Below are 19,488 nucleotides of genomic sequence, written 5' to 3'. Positions count from 1 at the left end.
GTTCACAGCGTGGCAACCAGACCAAAGTAGGCAGTAGGCCAGCAGTTCGAACTCCAAACGATTTTTTTTTCTGCGAAGAACGAACTTCTTATTTTGGCGAGTCCAACAGTACAAGCTGCCAAATTCAATTTACGCATGTATTGCACTATCATCTCACCAGACACCGGCATTACAAGGCATCACAGGTGCACGGATAAATTCAATCCATCTACACGAGATCGATACAAAAGCATAAAATTCTCCGCAACTTCTGCGGAAAATTGCCTACCCAAGAGGCCAACAAGCAGTAGTAGTACCAAGTCTCACATAATTTTGATCAGGCAAGCAGGTAACAAAAATGGACAATAATGTTACCATTTCTCACTTCTCACACCAACTTCGAGTTCAGCAGATTATACAAATCAATGGGTGTCAGCTCAAAATCACAATGGCAAACCCAGAAACATCAAGCCGCGGACCAACTACAACCTTCCCAAGTTCCCAAGTCACAGCATATATATACGACCCAGAACAGAGCTTATTATGGTGATCGCCAACCAATGCAGCAAGAGCACATCACTCGGCAGAACCACACAGCCCCGTTCTTGAACTTAGCAACGGTACTCTCGGTAAAAGCAAAACAACGCACACGCCAGGACATGCGTCTTAGCACTCATTTTTTTTACATACATCCTTGTTGAGCTGGACAGGTCAGGCGTTTGAAGTCGTTGTGTTAGGAGCGGCGGCTGGTGGAGCTTGAGGTTTCTGCTGAAGAAGGGGGGACAGCGCCTTGACGACGATGCTCATGCTGGGTCTGAACTCCGATTCGTACTGCACGCAGAGGGCTGCCACCGCCGCAAGCTGCATTCCACAGCAGATGAAACATTCAGTGTTCAAATTTGTCTCGAGCTGTTTCTTAGCTAATGACCATGTAAGAGAGGGAGCATGCAACATTTAAGGGAGGGAAGAAGAGAGGCAGACCTTGGCAACGCCTTTTGGGGGACACTCGCCCTTCAACCTTGGGTCGATACATTGCTTCACTGTATCCTCAGTCAAACGAGGTGTTGCCTGTGTCCACAGAAAGTAGCAGGAACCAATCAGAAATGTCCAAATCAGACCAGTTTGACTTGATCAAAATTCAAATTTTCACGTTTCAAATTTTTTTGAAAAAAAATACACACATACTTAGAGACATAAAGCATGTGTGTGTAAATTTTCAGGACGAAACACCTTAAAATGAGTGCTACACAAAAAGAACAAATCTGAGGCTTTTTAGTAGGAGCACTATTCATCCTCAAAGTCCATGAATTTGTCTTTTTTGCACAGATCGCATTTTAGGGTATTTCATCCTCAAATTTTACATACTTACACATAGCATCCTTGTTTACTTGTATGATTTTTTTCAGATTTTTTTGAAATTGAAAAATGCGAATTTTGAAATTTTCAAAAAATCCGGCCTCCATGGAGGCCGAGCTCCAAAACGCCCTACTCCAATCAGACAACTTAGAATAGTTTCGTTATGTAAATCGATAGTACAGGAACACAAAGCAGCACTAAATATAGTAAGCACTCTGAACCGGAGGACATAGATCAAGAACAGTAATTTTTGATTCAAATTCCTCCCATTTTCTATGCTTGTTTACATGATATTGCACTATAGTATGAGCATCTCTGAAGTTCAAACCGTTGACTACGTCGTTGTTAATGCCCTACTCTTGTTGCTAACGCATGCTCTCATTGTATTATGTAGAACAATATTATAAATTAAGCAGTTCTCTGTACCATTAAGTTTTAGTTGGCAAAATATAGTACTGTCAGATTGTTAGGAACCAAATACGTACCCATGTAACCAGACTCTGCTGGCCTCTAGGCATTGTATGATCTACTGGTTTCCTTCCTGTTAGAAGCTCTAAAAGAACAACTCCAAAGCTATATACATCACTTTTCTGAGTTAGCTGGCCAGTCATGGCATACCTGCATTGTCAAGGAAGGGCACTTCTTAAACAAAGCAAGAAAGAATATACAGTAATAATTAACAAAAGGTAGTGCAGTGGCAGATCTGCATATAAAAAACTAAAGAACTGGTGGAACTACAGCTATTCATTCAACTTGTTTAGCTATAATGAAGGTCGTCTGACTAATGCTACAATCCTATCATTGGTGCCTAACATAAAATGGAATAAACAGGTACTCCCTCCATCCCAAAATATAAGAACATTTTTAACATTAGCATAGTGTCAAAAACGTTCTTATATTCTGGGACAGAGGGAGTATCTTATAATAATAATTATGTGGGGATATCTCAAAATCTTGAAACAAAAAAAGTGCAAATATATTTAATGTGCAAGTATTCAAGTTTAGTAATTACTCAGGAGCATGATAACCGAAGGTTCCAAGGACACGGGTGGAATGCAAACGAGCAGCCATATCAGGAGACTGGTTTGAAAGATTGAAATCTGCAACTTTCGCTCTGTAGTCCTCAAATAGAAGTACATTGCTAGACCGTATGTCTCGATGGACTATCGAAGGTTGAACCTTCTCATGAAGATATGCTAGCCCTTTAGCAGCATCTATAGCAATTTTGACTCGCTGCATCCAGTCAAGTGCTGGGCCAGGCTGTGCACCAGGGACACCTTTTCTTCCTTTTGTATGTAAAAATAAAAAAGCAGAAAAGACGTCAGAGTAGATCAGACCACCATGCCACATGAACTGTTTTGATCATGAGGACCTCATGAAGACACAGGCTAACAGATTGCATAACATAGCAAGCATACCATGCAAAATATCATGTAGAGAACCCATCGTAGCAAATTCATAGGCCACCAGACGTTGATTTCCTTCCACACAGTAGCCAAGCATTTCCACAAAATTTTCATGCTTTAATCTCGACACAATCGAGAGCTACAACCAAAAGAGGAAAATAAGTTCAAGAATTGAGGATTGTAGTCATACAAAAAGTACTAGCAGATAAAGCTATCATAACTAGCAAAAGATGGTTATTACTCAGTACCTGTGTCAGAAATTCGTTATCAGGCTCAGGGTCTGCTGAGGTATCAAGCTTTTTAACAGCAAGATGTTTTCCGCTGTCTAGAATAGCATAATACACTCTCCCGTACGATCCTTCACCAATCAAAGCTTTTGACCCAAAGTTGTCGGTCTTTTCTTTCAGTTCATCAAGTGACAATTCAGGTATTTCAATGGGAGGAGGTGCCTTTGTTGGATCACTTTTGGAATCAAAACCATTTCCTGTTAACCATGTGTTTTACAAACAACATTAGGCCCCAATAACAAAAGCACAACAGGAAAACAGAGGATAACTAGAAAGCAATCAGATGCACAACACAATCCCTTCTGATAAACATTCATTTATAATGAAATAAATACCTAGTCCGTACATTACAGGGTTCAGCTGATAGGTAAGATAATCTGAAACGGTGTTGACAGATGACTATGCTGACAATGCACTAACTTGAAGTGAAAGAGCATGGTTTCACCTTCTTATCCATGTTTCCCTCACTTGTAACGTTAAAATCCTATATCCATTTTGGTGCTCATGCTAACTTGTTCTGCTACTCAATAGCAAAAGATTATCAATACATGCTGGGTGGAGATACTGCAATTTTTTTTCAACATGGATGTTAAGTTACTAGAAGAATTTATTGTTGAGGAAACACTATGTGATGTTCCAAAGCACATCCTGATATCATGGATACATTAAATAAACTGAAAGCGAACAAGATGATTCTGGAGAACCCAAAACAACTACATTCAAATCCAGCAACTAAAACTTGAGTTTGCACAAGAGTTTCAAACCCATTTCCAGGTGGTATTATGAGTATCGAACATAGGCCTCAAATCAATAAACTTGAATATAAGCTGATTAATTACGAGACAGCAGAAGGCAAAAAGGAGGAGGGGTACCTTCTTTCTCATCCGGGCTGGAAGGAAATTCATGTTCATGTTCACGATATGAAGCATGAAACTGGCTGCAACAAAACCACCGACGCATAATGACCTCCTTCTATTTTACTTCTTCCTATCTATCTGCCTCTGGTTCCTAAGAAAAATGGGGAAATACAAGAACATTCTGGCATCAATACAAATGCTTACAAGAGTAGCAATCTCAATCAGGACACTCATAGCCAGCATGAAAGTATCCGAGTGACAAAAACTATTACTCCTACATAAATTGTAGGCAATTCATGATAGGTCAAAGTTTTACATATGCACTGACTGGGAAATGGAGAAGAGGCTGGCACCAAGTTTTGACAATCAGTCCCACAAGTAAACACTCAGCGCCGTGTTGTGCCTTTGGTTCTTTCCACGGTTTTCGATACGAACACGTGATGAGCTGCAAGCTTTTATATATCCATGTCCTAAACTCACTAATGACATGGGCCATGCTCTTTTTTGTTTCACTGTTGACTCTATGTGCAATCTCATGCCGATTGCCAAACCACGAGTGCACGTTCATGCGTTGTCATTTTCAGTTTCAGTTTCTACCATAAGCTGATGGTGAAACAGTGCTTGCTGCAGAAACCTCAGTTAGTATCCAGCTCTGGACGTCTGAACTGAAAGCAGAAAATGGAGGCGAAGAGAAACAGGGTAGCTTGATGGCACCAAGTTGGACATGCTAGAACAAAGCAGAGCAAGCCAAGCTTAGACAGACCGGCGCAGGCAAGGCAATCTCGTGGTATTTCTGTTGGACTGTTTGTTTCAGTTTATGCGCAACCTTATGCTGATGGCCAAACTACAAGTGCACATTGTCTGCGTTGTCATTTCGGTTTCTAACATAAGCTGATGATGAACCAGTGGTGCAGAACCTCAATTACTACAATCCAAGAGTGGAAGTCTGAACTGAAAGCGGAAATTGGAGACGACGAGACCTCCCTGAACCAGACCAAGTTGGGCACCAAAGCGACGAGAGTGAAATGACGACGCCCCCCAATCAACCATGACAAGCAGCAGCAGGTGAAGGCGGTAGGCTCAGTCGCGCGCGAAGCCCCCTTCCCCCGCTGACCCCGCCGCCGGTCGTCCGGTCCCCCAATGCGCGCCGCACGGCTAAAATCCCCTTGGTGCGCCCACACACCAAATTCAGGCCAAAATCGAGCGCCATCCGCTGCCTCCTCCTGCCCCTCGAATCCCCAGAACCCCGCCACCTCGCTTCTACTCGGGACGCGGCCCGACCGACCATCTCAATTCTAACACAGCACAACTCCGCCGTACCGTTAAAGAAAAATCTAGCGAAGCATATGCACACATACAGCGGCAGGTCTCTCCCACTACACAAACTCGCCGCGCGGAAGGAAGGGAGGAAGAGGGGAGGAGCAGGAGCGTCACCTGCGAGGGGTCAACCCGGGAGGGCGGCTGGGCTGGTGACGTGCGGCGGGCCCGCGATCCGCGATCGGGGTCGGCCTCCGGCGCTCCGGCGGCGAGGCGGGGGGGAGAGGAGGGGCGGACGGCGGGCTGGCGGCAGCTGGGGGGGCGGAGGAAGAGAGACGAACTACGAACTGTTCGTGGTGGTGGGGGTGGGGGTGGGGGAGGGGTTTAATTCCGATTCCGAGCGTCGTTGGCGTGGCGTAGCAGGCAGGAGGAGACGACGAGGCGACAGCCGTCGTCGCGCGACAGCGGGGACGCGGGGCCGCTGTTTCTGGCTGGTCCAGCCGTGCCGTGCCGTGCCGTGCGCGCCCGCGTTTACCCGACGCATAACTGCCTCCACCAACCCGCGCACCCGTCACCGCCATGATCGTGTGATATCCGCACCGTGTGCCGCGCCGCCGCGCCCCTTTCCTGCTGCACTTTCGGTTCGGTTTGGTTGGCTTCTGCTAGCCGGCTAGGCGGCTAGTGCAGATGAAGATGATGCGTTGCTTGCTCGTTGCTGCAGCCGCAAGCATCCGTGCGTGTCCTTTTAGCGGCCTAGACCCGGCCCCGGGCGTGGTGTGCTACGCGTTCGCCCGCCGTGCTGGCTGATTTGGACGGAGCGTACGTGGGAGTTGGCGGGGGCTTTGGTTTGGCGACTGACTTCGGGGCAGGATAGCGGCTCCGTGTTGATAGGACTGTGTCGTTGGGTCAGCGGTGTACTTTTCGAGGAGTTGGGATGGCTAGAGCATCGTCCAGGTGGAGGTGGACGGGCCTGACCGGTCACAAAATCGTGATTCGGTCAGGCTCCTCCAACTGGCTCTATACGCCCGGACTGACCGACCCGGCGCTTACTATGCTGTATAGCTGGCCAAACGGGCCGGCCCGGCACGGCCCGGCCCGGCCCGCGCTAAACGTGCCTGGCACGGCCCGGCCCGTGACGGCACGAATGCTAGCCGGGCTGTGCCGTGCCGGCCCACGGGCGGGGGGGCGCAGCCCAGGCACGGCACGCGGCATAGCTGGGCCGGCACGCGGCCCGCCCAGGCACGCCGGCCCGCTTGGCGCTAGCTGGCCCGCCTGGCCTGGCGCTCTCATCGCAGTGGCCTGCGGGCTGCGCGCTGGCAGCCTGGCACGCTGCAACCTGCAAGGCTGCATCGCTGCTGGTCGCTGGCATACATTTGCATGGCCACCAATGCGCCTGGCACCCTGGTCGCTGGTGGTCGCCTCTCGCCTGGCACGCTGCTACAATGCTGTATCGCTGCAATTACACACTGCACGCTGCACTATACTATCAAATACTAGTCTAAGCGAGATGCGAAAAAATGTCGAAAAAATACCCAAAAAAATATAGAAAATTGCAAAAAAATGTAGAGTATTATGTGGGATAAATCTAGAGTTTTATTAACGCTTGCCTCATTAAAACCTTCCATCCCAAAGAAGTAAAAGAGTACAAGCTATGCTCTAGAAGTACTAAAAGATTAAAAGAAGTAGAAATAAAAAGATTACAAGACTAGAATTGAACTAAAAAAATTACAAGACTGGAACTAAACTAATTTGGATCGTTCATCCTTGCCCGGCAGCCGCGGCCAACTCGTCTCTCTTGATGTGTACTGCTCTGTGCCTAGTAAGGATGTTTACTGGACCGTGGCAGGCAATGCGCATCAACTTACCACATCTTTTGCACCGTGCTTTTAGCTCAGATTTTCTACCGTCCGTAACTACTTCAGCATCGTAGTAGTCCCAGATTCTGGAGCCTCTCCCATCCATGTTTGTATTGTGTGTGTAAAATGAGATGCAGTTTGAGACAATGTAATAATGTATCATTTGGGATAAATGTTGAGCTTTATTAGTGGCTGCCTCATTAAAACCTTCCATCCCTGGGAAGTAAAAGAGTACAAAGCCATGCTCTAGAATTACAAAAGGGAAAGAAAATTACAAAATGATAAGAAAATGACTACACTACAAGTCTTCGACTAATCTTCCGGGTCTTCTTCAAAGTTCATTTCTTCAAACATGGCAAGTAGTTCTGTGTTTTCTGCAGTGTGTTGCGCTCTCCTTCTTGATAACTCCCCATCTTTGACGGACATCAGTGTTCTCACCATATCTGGGGCGAGACTAGTTCTTCTCTCCTCAATTATTCTTCCAGCAAGGCTGAAAGCTGACTCCGATGACACCGTAGAAACAGGCACCGATAACACATCACGTGCTAATATGGAGAGCACCGGAAATGTAAGCTTGTGTTCTTGCCACCACTGTAGTAAGTTGAAGTCTTCCTCACTATCTAAATCGTACATGACTTTGTCACTGTTGAGGTACTTCGCTAACTCCCCGCCACCTTGAAGCACAGATGTTGACGTGGAAGAGCTTCCGGCGGTTGAGGAGGATGAAGAACCAAAGATCTTGCCCCTTCATATGCTTTTAGATGACTAGCAATGTCTAATAGGGTATGCACCATCAAAGGAGATGTCGGGTAATAAACCCCAGACAAAGTAACTGTTGCATCATAGAACAACTCAAGAAATGCAGTCAATGCTGTAATAACGTGCCAAGTTTCTTCGCTAATTAGAGGTTCAACCCCATAATTTGCATTAATAAAGCCATTCAACTGAACTCTGTCTCGGATAACTGCCTTAAGCATCAAATATGTAGAGTTCCATCTAACAGGCATGTCTGAATTATACTTATGAGGAACGCACCCTATAGCAAGACAATATCTCTTATAGTTTGTAATTCGTTGAGTTGAATGCGAAAAATAAGATATTGCAATGCGTATGACTTCAACATGTGGTTCACATAAATGTAACGCACTTTTAGCAATAAGATTAATGATATGGCAAGCACAAACGTTGATGCATTAAAAAGGATGCAGCATATATGGAGAATATAGGAGTCAGAGTATTCATTGCACTCGTGTTTGCTGAAGCATTATCCAAAGTTATTGAGAAAACCTTGTCGGCAAGATTAAAATCGTTCACAACTTTTAGTATAGCTTCAGCAATGTTCGGACCACTATGTGCTACATCAATTAATTCAAATCCTATGACTCTTTTTTGTAGATGCCAATGTTCGTTAACATAATGAGTTACCACACTAATGTAGTCTTGCTTTGCCCGACCAGTCCAGATATCAGATGTTAACGACACTGAAAAAGTGCACGTAGAAAATTCTTCTTTTATTTTCTCTTTATCAGTTTTGTATAGCTTTTTAATATCCCTACTTGTAGTTTGTCTAGAAACTGGTCTATAATTAGGATTATGACAAGTTTGAATATATTCTATGAAACCATCAGATTCACCAAAACCTAGTGGTAAATCATTAGAAGCAATAAGACGGCATAGACCTTCTCGCTGAACATTAGCATCGTAGGTGAAATTGCGTACCGTACCGTCAGGGTTGAAGGAGAGCTGCGTTTGCACAGCTGCCGAGCCCGACGCGCTCTTTCCATCCGCCTTGGCGTGGCTTTCCACATGCCTCTTCAGGTGGCCGGTTCCTCCCTTGGCTTCTCCGGTATACTCCTTCTTGCACCTTTTGCACCTTGCAACCACCCTCCGGACACCGTCCACCACGGAGATTTCTTCATCGAATGATTCCCACACCGCGGAGGTTCTACGACGACCTCTTTGCTTTACACCAACGGTGGTGGACGAACCCGTCCCACTACTCGAATTGGTGTGACCATCGGCTTCGGCACTCGGATCGGTATGGGGTTCAAGAGTGTGATGATCGGTATAGGCAGGTTGCTCGGGTGGGGGCATGGTATAGGCATGTTGCTCGGGTGGGGGCATGGTAGTGTGATCGGTGCTACTAGGGTAGAGACTATACTCCATATCCCCAAGACCGAAATCGGAGAGTGGGAAGCTAGTATTGTCATGGTCATCCATGTTTGAGTGTGAGAAATATGTGGGCTGGGCAGCCCTATTTATAGCAAAAAAATGGTCATTTTTCGGACAAATTTGACCCTCTAACGATCAAATTTTCAAATATATGAATTTTCTTACACAAATATCCAAACCATATCCTAAACCACTCTAAACCAATCCTAACCTCCCTCTAAACCCCTCCCAACGGCCGAGCGAACCCCCCCGCTCCCCCATCGATCGAGGAGACGAGGAGTCGAGGACTGCGCTGCGCGTCTGATGCCGGCCGGCCCCCCCGCTGTCCCCGTCCCAGGCCGCCAGGAGCCCAGGATCACAGCCCCGCTCCCCCAACGATCGAGGCGGGCCAATCGTGCCGTGCCGCCGGGCTGCGTGCCGTGCCGTGCCACAGGCCGGCCCGCTAGAATTCGTGCCGTGCCGTGCTGGCACGCGGGCTGAGGGTCGCGGCCCAGGCACGGCCCAGTGCGTGCCTCGTGCCTGGCACGACACGGTTAGCCCGTGCCGGGCCGTGCTGCCGGGCGTGCCGTGCCGCCGTGCTGCCGGGCCGGCCCGATAAAATCGGCCCGTTTGGCCAGATATACTATGCTGGCTGATTTGGACGCGTTGGAGTTGGCGGGGCTTTGGTTTGGCCACTGATTTCGGGGCAGCAAAAATCCTACACTTACGGACTATCAGCTACGGACTCGTCTGTACGGACATACCTGTCCTGCCCACGCTAAACTCTTCCTCCCTGATTTCTGGTTGGGGCCCCAACGTGATCCAATAAGATAAGGCCGCCACCAGCCCGTAAGTATAATCAGTAAGTATCACCCCGTAACTCTAGCAAAGCTCTCGGGGCAGATAGTGCCTCCATCTGATAAGATTGTGCTTTTTGGGTCAGCGGTGTGCTTTTCGAGGAGTTGGGATGGCTAGGAAGTGTGTTTGCACGCTGTTTTTCTTTTCAAAAGAAAAAAAAATCTATTACCCCCCTCATATTAATTGACGCATATTTAGTATAACTTTTTACTAAGTGTGTGTCAATTAATATGGATCGGAGGGAGTATCGAAGTTCACGAAAGTATAAAATACAAATCACTTCAAACATAATAAAAATTAGAGTGAGATTCCAAGACCGCTGAACAACCACTGCCGCCGCCATCAGAACGAGCCGACGTAGCCGCTCCTTTATCAGAGTCGCGTTTGACCTTGTCGATGACAGGCGGGAAGTTTTCGTACACGTGCCTCTAAGGACCAGCACCTGGAACCACAATAGTCGTCGTTGGACCCTTGAATAGATCTGAAGCATCTGACACTAAATCTCGCCACACGACGAGAAATCCTAACCTCACCGTCCTAAGGAGACATCAGGAGTCTACACCAAAACCCCGTCGACTACATCTAGATGGACGAACCCGAGGGGGGTCGAAGTCAGAAAGATAAACTCGACGAAGAAGCGGCATCATCCGCTGGAGCGCCGCACTTGCAATGACTAAAACCACAAACTACTAAATTGAGAGAAGGCACCGACATTTCCCTCCCCGTCACCAGCTGCCGGAGTGGCAGACAAAGAGGAGACAAATCCACGGGCTCACCAACGAAGCCTGGAGGAAAGAGTTAGCCCTAGCCATCAAGCTTTAAAGAATGAATAGCTTACAATATTTTGCTTTTAGTACGTTGTTAGCATCCGAAGGAAGACAAAATCACCAACTAAGGATTACCCCTTTGCAAAGTTCACTGCCTTCTCAGGACCGACAAGTAGCGCACGACATGTGTTTGCAACCTTGGAGGCTTTTTTCTTTTTTCATAGGTTTGTTTATTTTAAATATTTTATCTCTTTAACCGTGCGTCCAAATCTCGGACCATATTCACCGTTGGATTTCTTATGTTGAGGTCTTTGAAATTAGATCACATGTTACTAGAAAAAATGCCCGTGCGTTGCAACGGGAGATTTTTTTGCATTTTTCTTAATTGTATCATTAATTATCTCTGAAAAGCAATACCTTTGGAACAGATGCAAACCTACTAAAACTGAAATTTTACATTACAAAATAAGATCCATGCTACTTTTATCACACTCAATGTGAGGAAGGAGTTTCCTGTAACACAACTTCTTTTGCTGGTAAAAAAAGAAGCATAAGCATGGATAGACAAAATAATACCTTTTTTCAACTAATTATAATTTAGCAACTTAAATCTGTTTGATTATATTTTTTTTCTCCATTCAGTTCTACAGGGAACCATGAAGCGAACCACAAGTATACGCAGATTCGACATCTCAAATCAATTTAGAAAAATTACTCTATCAGAACCGCTGAAGAACACAGTAGATGCACATCTCCTTCGGATATGCATCCTAAATCCTCTCTTTTTCTAAAATATCATAAATCCTAATAGGTTTTAGGAATATCAAAATTACGAAACCAGGGAATGGTATTTTGTGGATTCCTACACCATTTGAATAATTTAAGATCACATATGTTTCAGATTTAATACGAATATGCCGCACCTATCCTATCACAATATAAGAAGCAGAAATAAAAAAACAACCCTTAGGGAACACCTAGAACTATATTCATTTAGTACAAAAAATACTAAAGGAGACAAATTTATTACACCATATATCATAAAAAGGCAAGCACACTACCTTAAGTTAATTCAGAACATCATCAAGTTGCTACATTTAAGTGAAGCACATATGTATGATATGTTTTTATGCGAGGGGATTTCTTCTTATTAACTGAATATTACGCAGATTCGACATCTCAAATCAATTTAGAAAAATTACTCTATCAGAACCGCTGAAGAACACAGTAGATGCACATCTCCTTCGGATATGCATCCTAAATCCTCTCTTTTTCTAAAATATCATAAATCCTAATAGGTTTTAGGAATATCAAAATTACGAAACCAGGGAATGGTATTTTGTGGATTCCTACACCATTTGAATAATTTAAGATCACATATGTTTCAGATTTAATACGAATATGCCGCACCTATCCTATCACAATATAAGAAGCAGAAATAAAAAAACAACCCTTAGGGAACACCTAGAACTATATTCATTTAGTACAAAAAATACTAAAGGAGACAAATTTATTACACCATATATCATAAAAAGGCAAGCACACTACCTTAAGTTAATTCAGAACATCATCAAGTTGCTACATTTAAGTGAAGCACATATGTATGATATGTTTTTATGCGAGGGGATTTCTTCTTATTAACTGAATATTACGTGGTGCAGCCAAAAGAAAAGAAAGAAAAAACAAAAGGGAGCAGGGTTCGAACCCTGGTCTACCCAAGGCAAGACGCAAGCTCGAACCACCCAGCTAGTCACGTACATTTAATATATTCATGAGTGTTGCTTTATATTAACCAGACACGACGCGGATGCAGCCACAGCAAATCGTTTTTTCTAACTTACCGGTGACGTAGTGGGTAATTAATGCGACCTTCGGGGGCAATTTTTTTGACGGACGACCAGAAGCGATCGGTAGTTTATTAATACTAGCAAATATGCCCGTGCGTTGCAACGGAAGAAAAAATTACACGTTGATCAATATCCGACATATGAATGTCCTCTATTTTAACACGATGGCTCACCATGTTGCCAATTATCTTTCTTCTCACTCTCGTTGATGATGGATGCAATATCCACGTGATCGCAATGCATTCAACGTGGTAAAAAATGGGCTTCTCACTGTACGACACACTTGTCATTGTCTCGCGCAAGGGAATGTTTTGAACTTTGAAAACAAATCTCATCGACCATGGACTACTCGCCAACCCCAAGACATATAAAGAATTTCCAAAATTAATCAAATCCTAGATATAAAATACATCTGAATAGGAAGAGTTTTTTGAATCGACAAACATTCTTTTTAAATTTAGACATTTTTTTAAATTCACAAACATTTGTTTTTTAGACGAACATTTATTGAAATGCATGAATAGTTTTTGATTTCATGATGACTCAGATTCACAAATATGTTTTGAATACACGATCATTTTATCAAGATCATGAACTTGATTTTATTTAACGACATTTCTTTCCAAATTATTTTTATAATTTGCAAATATTTTTGTAAAATCAGTAACATTTTTTGAAACCACGAAAATTTTATGATTTCCTGAACTTTTTTGAATTCACACACATTTTATAATTTCTCAAACAGCTTTTTCAAACTCGCAACTTTTTAATACTTGAAAATCTCAAATTGATTTAAAGAAGGAGAAAACAAAAACAGAAGTGAGAAAAGAGAAGACCAGAAAAAAGAAAAAAAAACAGGGTATTAAGTCCGCTGGCTGGCCCATGTAGGCCTAAAGTAGGTGGGAATAAGTCATGAGAAAAAAGTGGAGGAAAATATTGGTAGAAGCTGGGTTTCGAACCCTGGTCTACAGGGCAGAAGACAATGCATCGAGCCACCGCGCTGCTACTGCGTCACTGCTAGTTATTGGATATTAACTGTACACAAACTCTGGAAACGACGGCAGAAAAATCGAATCGTTTTCTTCACTTACGGGTGGCATAGCGGGTAATTTCTAGCAACTTCGGGGGGCGATTTTTGTGACGTACGGGCAGAAGCAATATCTGCTTTATTAGTAAAAAATAAGGTATAGATATAGATATAGATTAATATTAATATTAATATTAATATTAATAGGTAAAGAGGTAAAGATAAAGAAATATATTTGGACAAAGTTTTTTTATATAAAAACAAAAAAACGGGAACCAGATAAACGAATAACCAAAAAATGAAAAAAAGGAACTTGAAAAAACTGGCAACAACACAAAGAATACCAAACAAATGAAAGGAAAACGTTTGGGCATCGCTCTTGGGATATAACATAACCGCAAGTGCATGAATAAGTTTCAAAAATATGAATTTAAAAATGTTCCTAGATTCCAAAAATATTCATGAATTTTAAAAATGTTCTAGGACATAAAAAAGTGTTCTAAATTTTAAACAAGTATTCATTAATATGAAGAATGTTCTTAAAATTTTAAAATTATGACAAATTTAAAAATGTTCATTAAATCGAAAAACTATTCTCAAATGTTTAAAAACGTTCCCAAAATTTAAAAAATGTTCATAAATTTTAAAAGTAGAAAAAGGAAAATAAACACGAAAAAGGAAAAGAAAAAAAGCCCAAGGAAAACCAAATGAAAAACCATCAGAAAAAACCCGGTCTAGGGAACAATACCTTCTGAGAAAACCTTTTTTTTAGAAATCTCATGAAAAACCTAAATGGGATCTGCATTTGATCACTATTCCACGCGGAATAGGATCCGCCCCTCAAGTCTCCTCCTCTGAGAGGAAGACCAGGAAGAGGGCCCTGATGGTGGTCTCTTCATCAAAACGGTGCTTTGCCTCATGTTTGGCCTATCGAGCTTTTTCTCAATTTATTATTTTTTATATTGTATTATAGATATTGATATTTTTTCCTCAAACAATATTTTGTATTTTTTAAATATATTTGGTCATCGAACTTTAAAAGTTCACCTTAAAACAAAACTTGAAAATTTGTTTTTCCTAGAGAGGTGTGAGCAACTTTATGTTTAACAAATTTGGAGTGTGTTTATTTTGATTTTTATGATCCAATTTGTTATTCCATGCGAGTACGGCACTGTTTGTATTAGACAGGTTGCTCTAGTTTCAGGTCTCCTTCCCTCCTGTTTCAGGAAATCACCATTCGCCCCATCTTTCCCTGTACTTATTATAGGCGGCATACAACACCTGTAGGCCAAAGAGAGAAAGGACGAACACTATATGAATTAGATTGTCTATTCAGTTGCTCATAATTAACAGTTGATCATAATTAGATTGTCTATTCAGTTGATCACCATTCGCCCCAACTTTCCGTTAACTATTCCAAATTAACAAATCTGGCTACTGCTGAAGTAAAAAAGAAAAAAGATGTTTTGTTGATCCATTACATCATCCACAGGTAGGGGTGCAGAGCGGCGTTCCGCGTAGACCCACCAAAGTGCTGAATTAGTACAATTTAGTCTAATAGCATCACAGCCTAGCTAGAACTAACATTTTCTAATTTGTATACGGTGCCGTACGGGTTCGGGCACCGCCCTGCATCCCTATCCACATGTAGCAACCAAAGAAAAACAATGATCCTTTGAAAAAAGGAGAAGAAGCAAAACCATGATTCGGTGAGTAACTTTGACATGCCACATATATTTCCAAGGTTTCTCATAGCTTCATAAAAGAAGAGTTGCAGCTGCTGATCCAAACAGTAAATGTGACTACAAATTTACAGAATATGATGGATGAAGAACATGAAAATAACAGACCATCCAGCGTCGAGAGAACAGTCGCCGCGGGGCATAAATGTCATGCCTCAAAAGTTTAATAGTTCACCTGAGATTTTAGGAAGTTTGCACATGGCATCCATCGTATGGTGTCTGCAAGTAGATCCCGGTATTATTATACACGAAATATTTGCAAGGGTGGTCAAAGTAAGGGGTGAAATATGCTTGGCCCAGCACCCAGCTTTTCATATTTTCTTAACTGTGGGTGTTCTTATCATTGTGCAATGAAGTCGCGTGAAGTCCAAAGAGGGTAAAATATGAAATTTACTTAAAGATCTAGCACTACAAAATCTAAAAATAATTTATCAGCTGAGTAAACTCTGGTCTTTGTCTTCTGTTATATGTAAACCATGTTCCCTAAATACCTTGGAAATATCTTAAAGCTCTTCCCACACTGAACCTGCTTCTCAAAAAACACATTTTGAAGATCTTGTAAGGACCTTTCCAACAGTAAAATTTTAATGCAAAGATACAGAATGAAGTGTGGGGAATCATTTGCTAATTTCGTTTGCTCTTTTACTGTAACTCTGTAAGCATAGCACATGTTTGTCCAATTATTCTGGAAACGGGAAAAGGAAACAAGGGAAGGGATCGATAAAATCCGTATGTGTTCCGATTTGCACAACACTAGTACAATTTCAGGGCAGTTGATCAACCAGCCAGTGTAATTGCTAGGAAAAAATGTGGTGTGACAATATGTGGACAGAAGCAGTTTGAGAATACAGAATCATCCGAAGTGTTTCATTCTACTACTAGTACTAGTACTTTTAAAAGGAAGAACTAAGAACAATGACAATAGTTATCTAGAATAATTCTCACACCGGGCTGCAAACCATCAGATGAAGCAAGGCTATAGCCCTATGAAGAATGGAGGCTCCACACTTGCAGCACCTCCTTCTTGCATCTCGTTGGATAATGGAAGGGGAATAAGGCTCTCCTGGAGGCGATGCCTGGTAAGCCACAAGTTCTTGTCTTGGTCCTCTTCGCTTTTCACATATTCTACAAATCTGCCATCGATGTCATAGCGAACCACATGCGTAGGAGCAAACTGGATCAGCAGCTCACCATCACTGAGCACAGCCATTCTAGGAACCTTCAAGTCAACAAATGGTGATTCATCCATCCCTGATAAATTAATCCGATGCTTGAAGGACCAGGCTTCATCATCATAGGCTTGTACCACCCAAATATCTATGGTGACTCTATCACTGCTGATGCCACACAAAGCAAGAGTGCCATCTATCTCCAACAGCAATTGTTGTGAGGGCAACTGGGGAGGACAACACATCAACCGAAATGTTTCATCTGCTGTCTTGAATACCATTATGTAGCCGGCATCACAGCGGTCGTATCTTACAATTGTCCAGTGCAAGCTGCCATGGTGGTCGATTGGCGGATAGCCAGACGAACCGGGAAGCCGCTCACGTAACGGCGGGATGCATCCTTGTCCGATTTGTCTTATATAATTGGATCCCACCGACATGACACAGTAAAAAGTTCTGTGATTTGTGTTGTATGTCGGACAAGAGACCCAAAGGACTCGGTACTCTCCGGATGGTTGGTGCCGATAGAAGCCGACAATCTGGTAGTAATAGTTCAGTTGATTCCGAGGCGTCCGTAGGGGAGCACACTTGCAGGTGACCGGGTTGCAGATTGAAGAACTCATGCACCGTGGCTCCGTGGGAGACGATGAGGAGGCCATCACACGTAGCCTCGAGTATACCGGAGTATAAGGTCCGGATGACCGGGCAGAGCCGTTGCTGGACTGCTTCGGCGTCAAAGGATAACATGAGGCTGGTTTTCTGCGGTTCAACGACGTGGCTGAGGATCGGGAGGAAGGGCTGGCGGCGGTGGTGGTCCAGCATGAACTTGTCGGTGGAGGTGGCACTTCGCCACCACCTGCGGACGGCTCGGCAGCGGACGATGTCCCTGGGCGGCAAACGGACGAAAATCTCTTCCACAAGGATCCACTCCGGGAGGTCGTCGAGCACGGTTGTGCCTCCGCTGTCCGGCATGGCGACTGGCTGCCGGGGCTCCGTCAGATCCGATTTCGATCTCTGAAAAGGGAACGAGGAAATGTAAGGATGGAGCCTGACGGATTCCGGCGAGAGGGCTTACCCTGGGGCGGACAGAGGAGGATAGTGAGCTATGGTGGTTTTGCGACCCCCCCGCGGCGGCGGTACCGTGTTCCGGCGTCTTTGGACAAGAAGAGAGAGGAGGTCAAAGTGCTCCGAGGCTCACCTCGCACGGCCGATTCGGGCGGCGGATCTGTGCTCCGGGGACCAACTCGCGGTGTTCCGGCGAGGAAGAGATGGGAATTGAGGGGGGCGGCGGGGGAAGGGTTTGGGTATCGTCATATTTTAGAGCGTGAATAAGGCGGTGTGGATTTTTGGATACGGATCTAGGCGCACCTGATTAAGCAAAAAAAAAAAAAAAAGAGAGAGAGTAAAACATTAAAGAAAATATGAAACATATTTGCGACAAACATAGTCTAGCATAATACTCCATTTATACAGTATATGTTTAAAAGGATTGTTTAAATTATTAAAATTTCTTTTACATGTGGTTTCGTGTTGATATTTATTTTTGGGCAGTATGCTGTACTATGATATGCCTTTGTACCATACAATTCATAGATTTATGGACAATTATTTTAAGCTTTATTTGATTTACTATGGAATACCTGTTGATTATTTTAGCCTGTTTACCATGAAGATATCTTAAATCTGTGTAATATTTTCACCTCATCCATGTTGCATGCGTCTTTTGTTGATTTGAAGTCATGCCATGCTTTAGGTTGTTGTTTGTCTAAACCGGACCATACCTCGTTTGTTGCCGCAGAACTGGATATATAGTTTCTAAATATTGTGTAGAATACTAATTCAGTCTTCACCACTTAAACTATGTAAGAAATTTCTACATAAGCAAAAAAAAAAAAATCTTACATGAAAGTTAGGCATGGTACAACTAAATGCAAGGTGATTTAAAACTCACTTAGAGTGCACTGATGCATGTTGGCATGTTGCATCGTAGAGGATTCTCATGCATAGATTAGATGGATCCTAGTGGATCAAGCTAGTGAATCTAACGCTACACAAATTTTGATGATGTGAAAGCACACATGTTGGATAATTCTAAGTAGTGGTGATCACTCTCTTAGGTATATATAGGATCAAATGTCTTGCTGTTTATTTTTAAGGGCTAATGTTGTTGTTCGGAAGGAACTCCAGGAACCGGCTTCGAATAGCTCTTGTATTCATCTGGAATTTGATATTTCAGGCACTGGTCTTGTAAGGTTCTTGATATCTATTACAGATCCAAAATATGCAAAGTTTCTATATTGCTTGTTCATGTGGTTCCACTTCAGAGTATCCAGAAGCATCTTGTGAGCAAGTGCTATTTAGTGTTTAGTTTTCGAAACTTCAATTGTTGCATTTTTTTACCTCATGTAGTTTTGATCTTTTATTGCCAACTTAAATAAAGGAAAGTGTAGCAGTTTATGCTTGTAATTTTTTTGCCAGGAAGTTATTACTAGATCTACTACCCCAATAATCTTTTATTTCCTGATTCTACACTAAAGACCTACATCTAGACACGTAAAAAAAAACCTTTTTCCGCACTTTACTCTGTTGTACTTATTAGAAACTGGTGTACGGCCAGATATCTATAGTTCCTGAAGCTTAGTCGTCTTAAAATAGTTCAGCCATAGTTTGTATCTACACTTGTGTTGGGGAACGTTGCAGAAAATTAAAATTTTTCCTACGGTTTCACCAAGATCCATCTATGAGTTCATCTAAGCAACGAGTCTAGGGAGAGAGTTTGCATCTACATACCACTTGTAGATCGCGTGCGGAAGCTTGCAAGGTGATGATGTAGTCGTACTCGACGTGATCCAAATCACCGATGACCAGCGCCGAACGGACGGCACCTCCGCGTTCAACACACGTACGGGACGGGAGACGTCTCCTCCTT

The 19,488-nt window shown here is 43.3% G+C and overlaps 2 protein-coding genes across 2 annotated transcripts; both read right to left on the bottom strand.

Moving 5' to 3' along the window:
* Nucleotides 1-329: 329 nt before the first annotated feature.
* LOC123104382 (PTI1-like tyrosine-protein kinase 3) lies at nt 330-5,515 on the bottom strand. Its single transcript, XM_044526218.1, has 8 exons — nt 5,320-5,515; nt 3,901-4,036; nt 2,990-3,225; nt 2,754-2,880; nt 2,348-2,621; nt 1,821-1,953; nt 961-1,047; nt 330-840 (listed from the first exon to the last, which is right to left on the bottom strand). The coding sequence occupies exons 2-8, from the start codon at nt 3,986-3,988 to the stop codon at nt 691-693; spliced, it is 1,095 nt and encodes a 364-aa protein (XP_044382153.1). The 5' UTR covers nt 3,989-4,036; nt 5,320-5,515; the 3' UTR covers nt 330-690.
* Nucleotides 5,516-16,134: 10,619 nt separating this feature from the next.
* LOC123107406 (uncharacterized) lies at nt 16,135-17,880 on the bottom strand. The gene is made up of 2 exons (XM_044529391.1): nt 17,758-17,880; nt 16,135-17,573 (listed from the first exon to the last, which is right to left on the bottom strand). The coding sequence occupies exon 2, from the start codon at nt 17,216-17,218 to the stop codon at nt 16,367-16,369; it is 852 nt and encodes a 283-aa protein (XP_044385326.1). The 5' UTR covers nt 17,219-17,573; nt 17,758-17,880; the 3' UTR covers nt 16,135-16,366.
* Nucleotides 17,881-19,488: the final 1,608 nt, after the last annotated feature.

The sequence above is a fragment of the Triticum aestivum genome, chromosome 5A (assembly GCF_018294505.1).
Source record: "Triticum aestivum cultivar Chinese Spring chromosome 5A, IWGSC CS RefSeq v2.1, whole genome shotgun sequence".
Taxonomy (NCBI): Eukaryota; Viridiplantae; Streptophyta; class Magnoliopsida; order Poales; family Poaceae; genus Triticum; species Triticum aestivum.
Note: the sequence above shows the minus strand (reverse complement) of the source record. Positions and strands in the feature narration are given on the sequence as shown.

What these genes read in the sequence shown, in the direction of transcription:
- LOC123107406 (XM_044529391.1), bottom strand. Translation starts at nt 17,218, where the DNA reads ATGGCCTCCTCATCGTCTCCCACGGAGCCACGGTGCATGAGTTCTTCA.
- LOC123104382 (XM_044526218.1), bottom strand. Translation starts at nt 3,988, where the DNA reads ATGCGTCGGTGGTTTTGTTGCAGCCAGTTTCATGCTTCATATCGTGAA. An exon ending in ATAACGAATTTCTGACACAG is followed by an intron (nt 2,881 to 2,989) that starts GTACTGAGTAAT and finishes TTTTGGTTGTAG; the next exon opens with CTCTCGATTGTGTCGAGATT. An exon ending in TTCGGTTATCATGCTCCTGA is followed by an intron (nt 1,954 to 2,347) that starts GTAATTACTAAA and finishes TTGACAATGCAG; the next exon opens with GTATGCCATGACTGGCCAGC.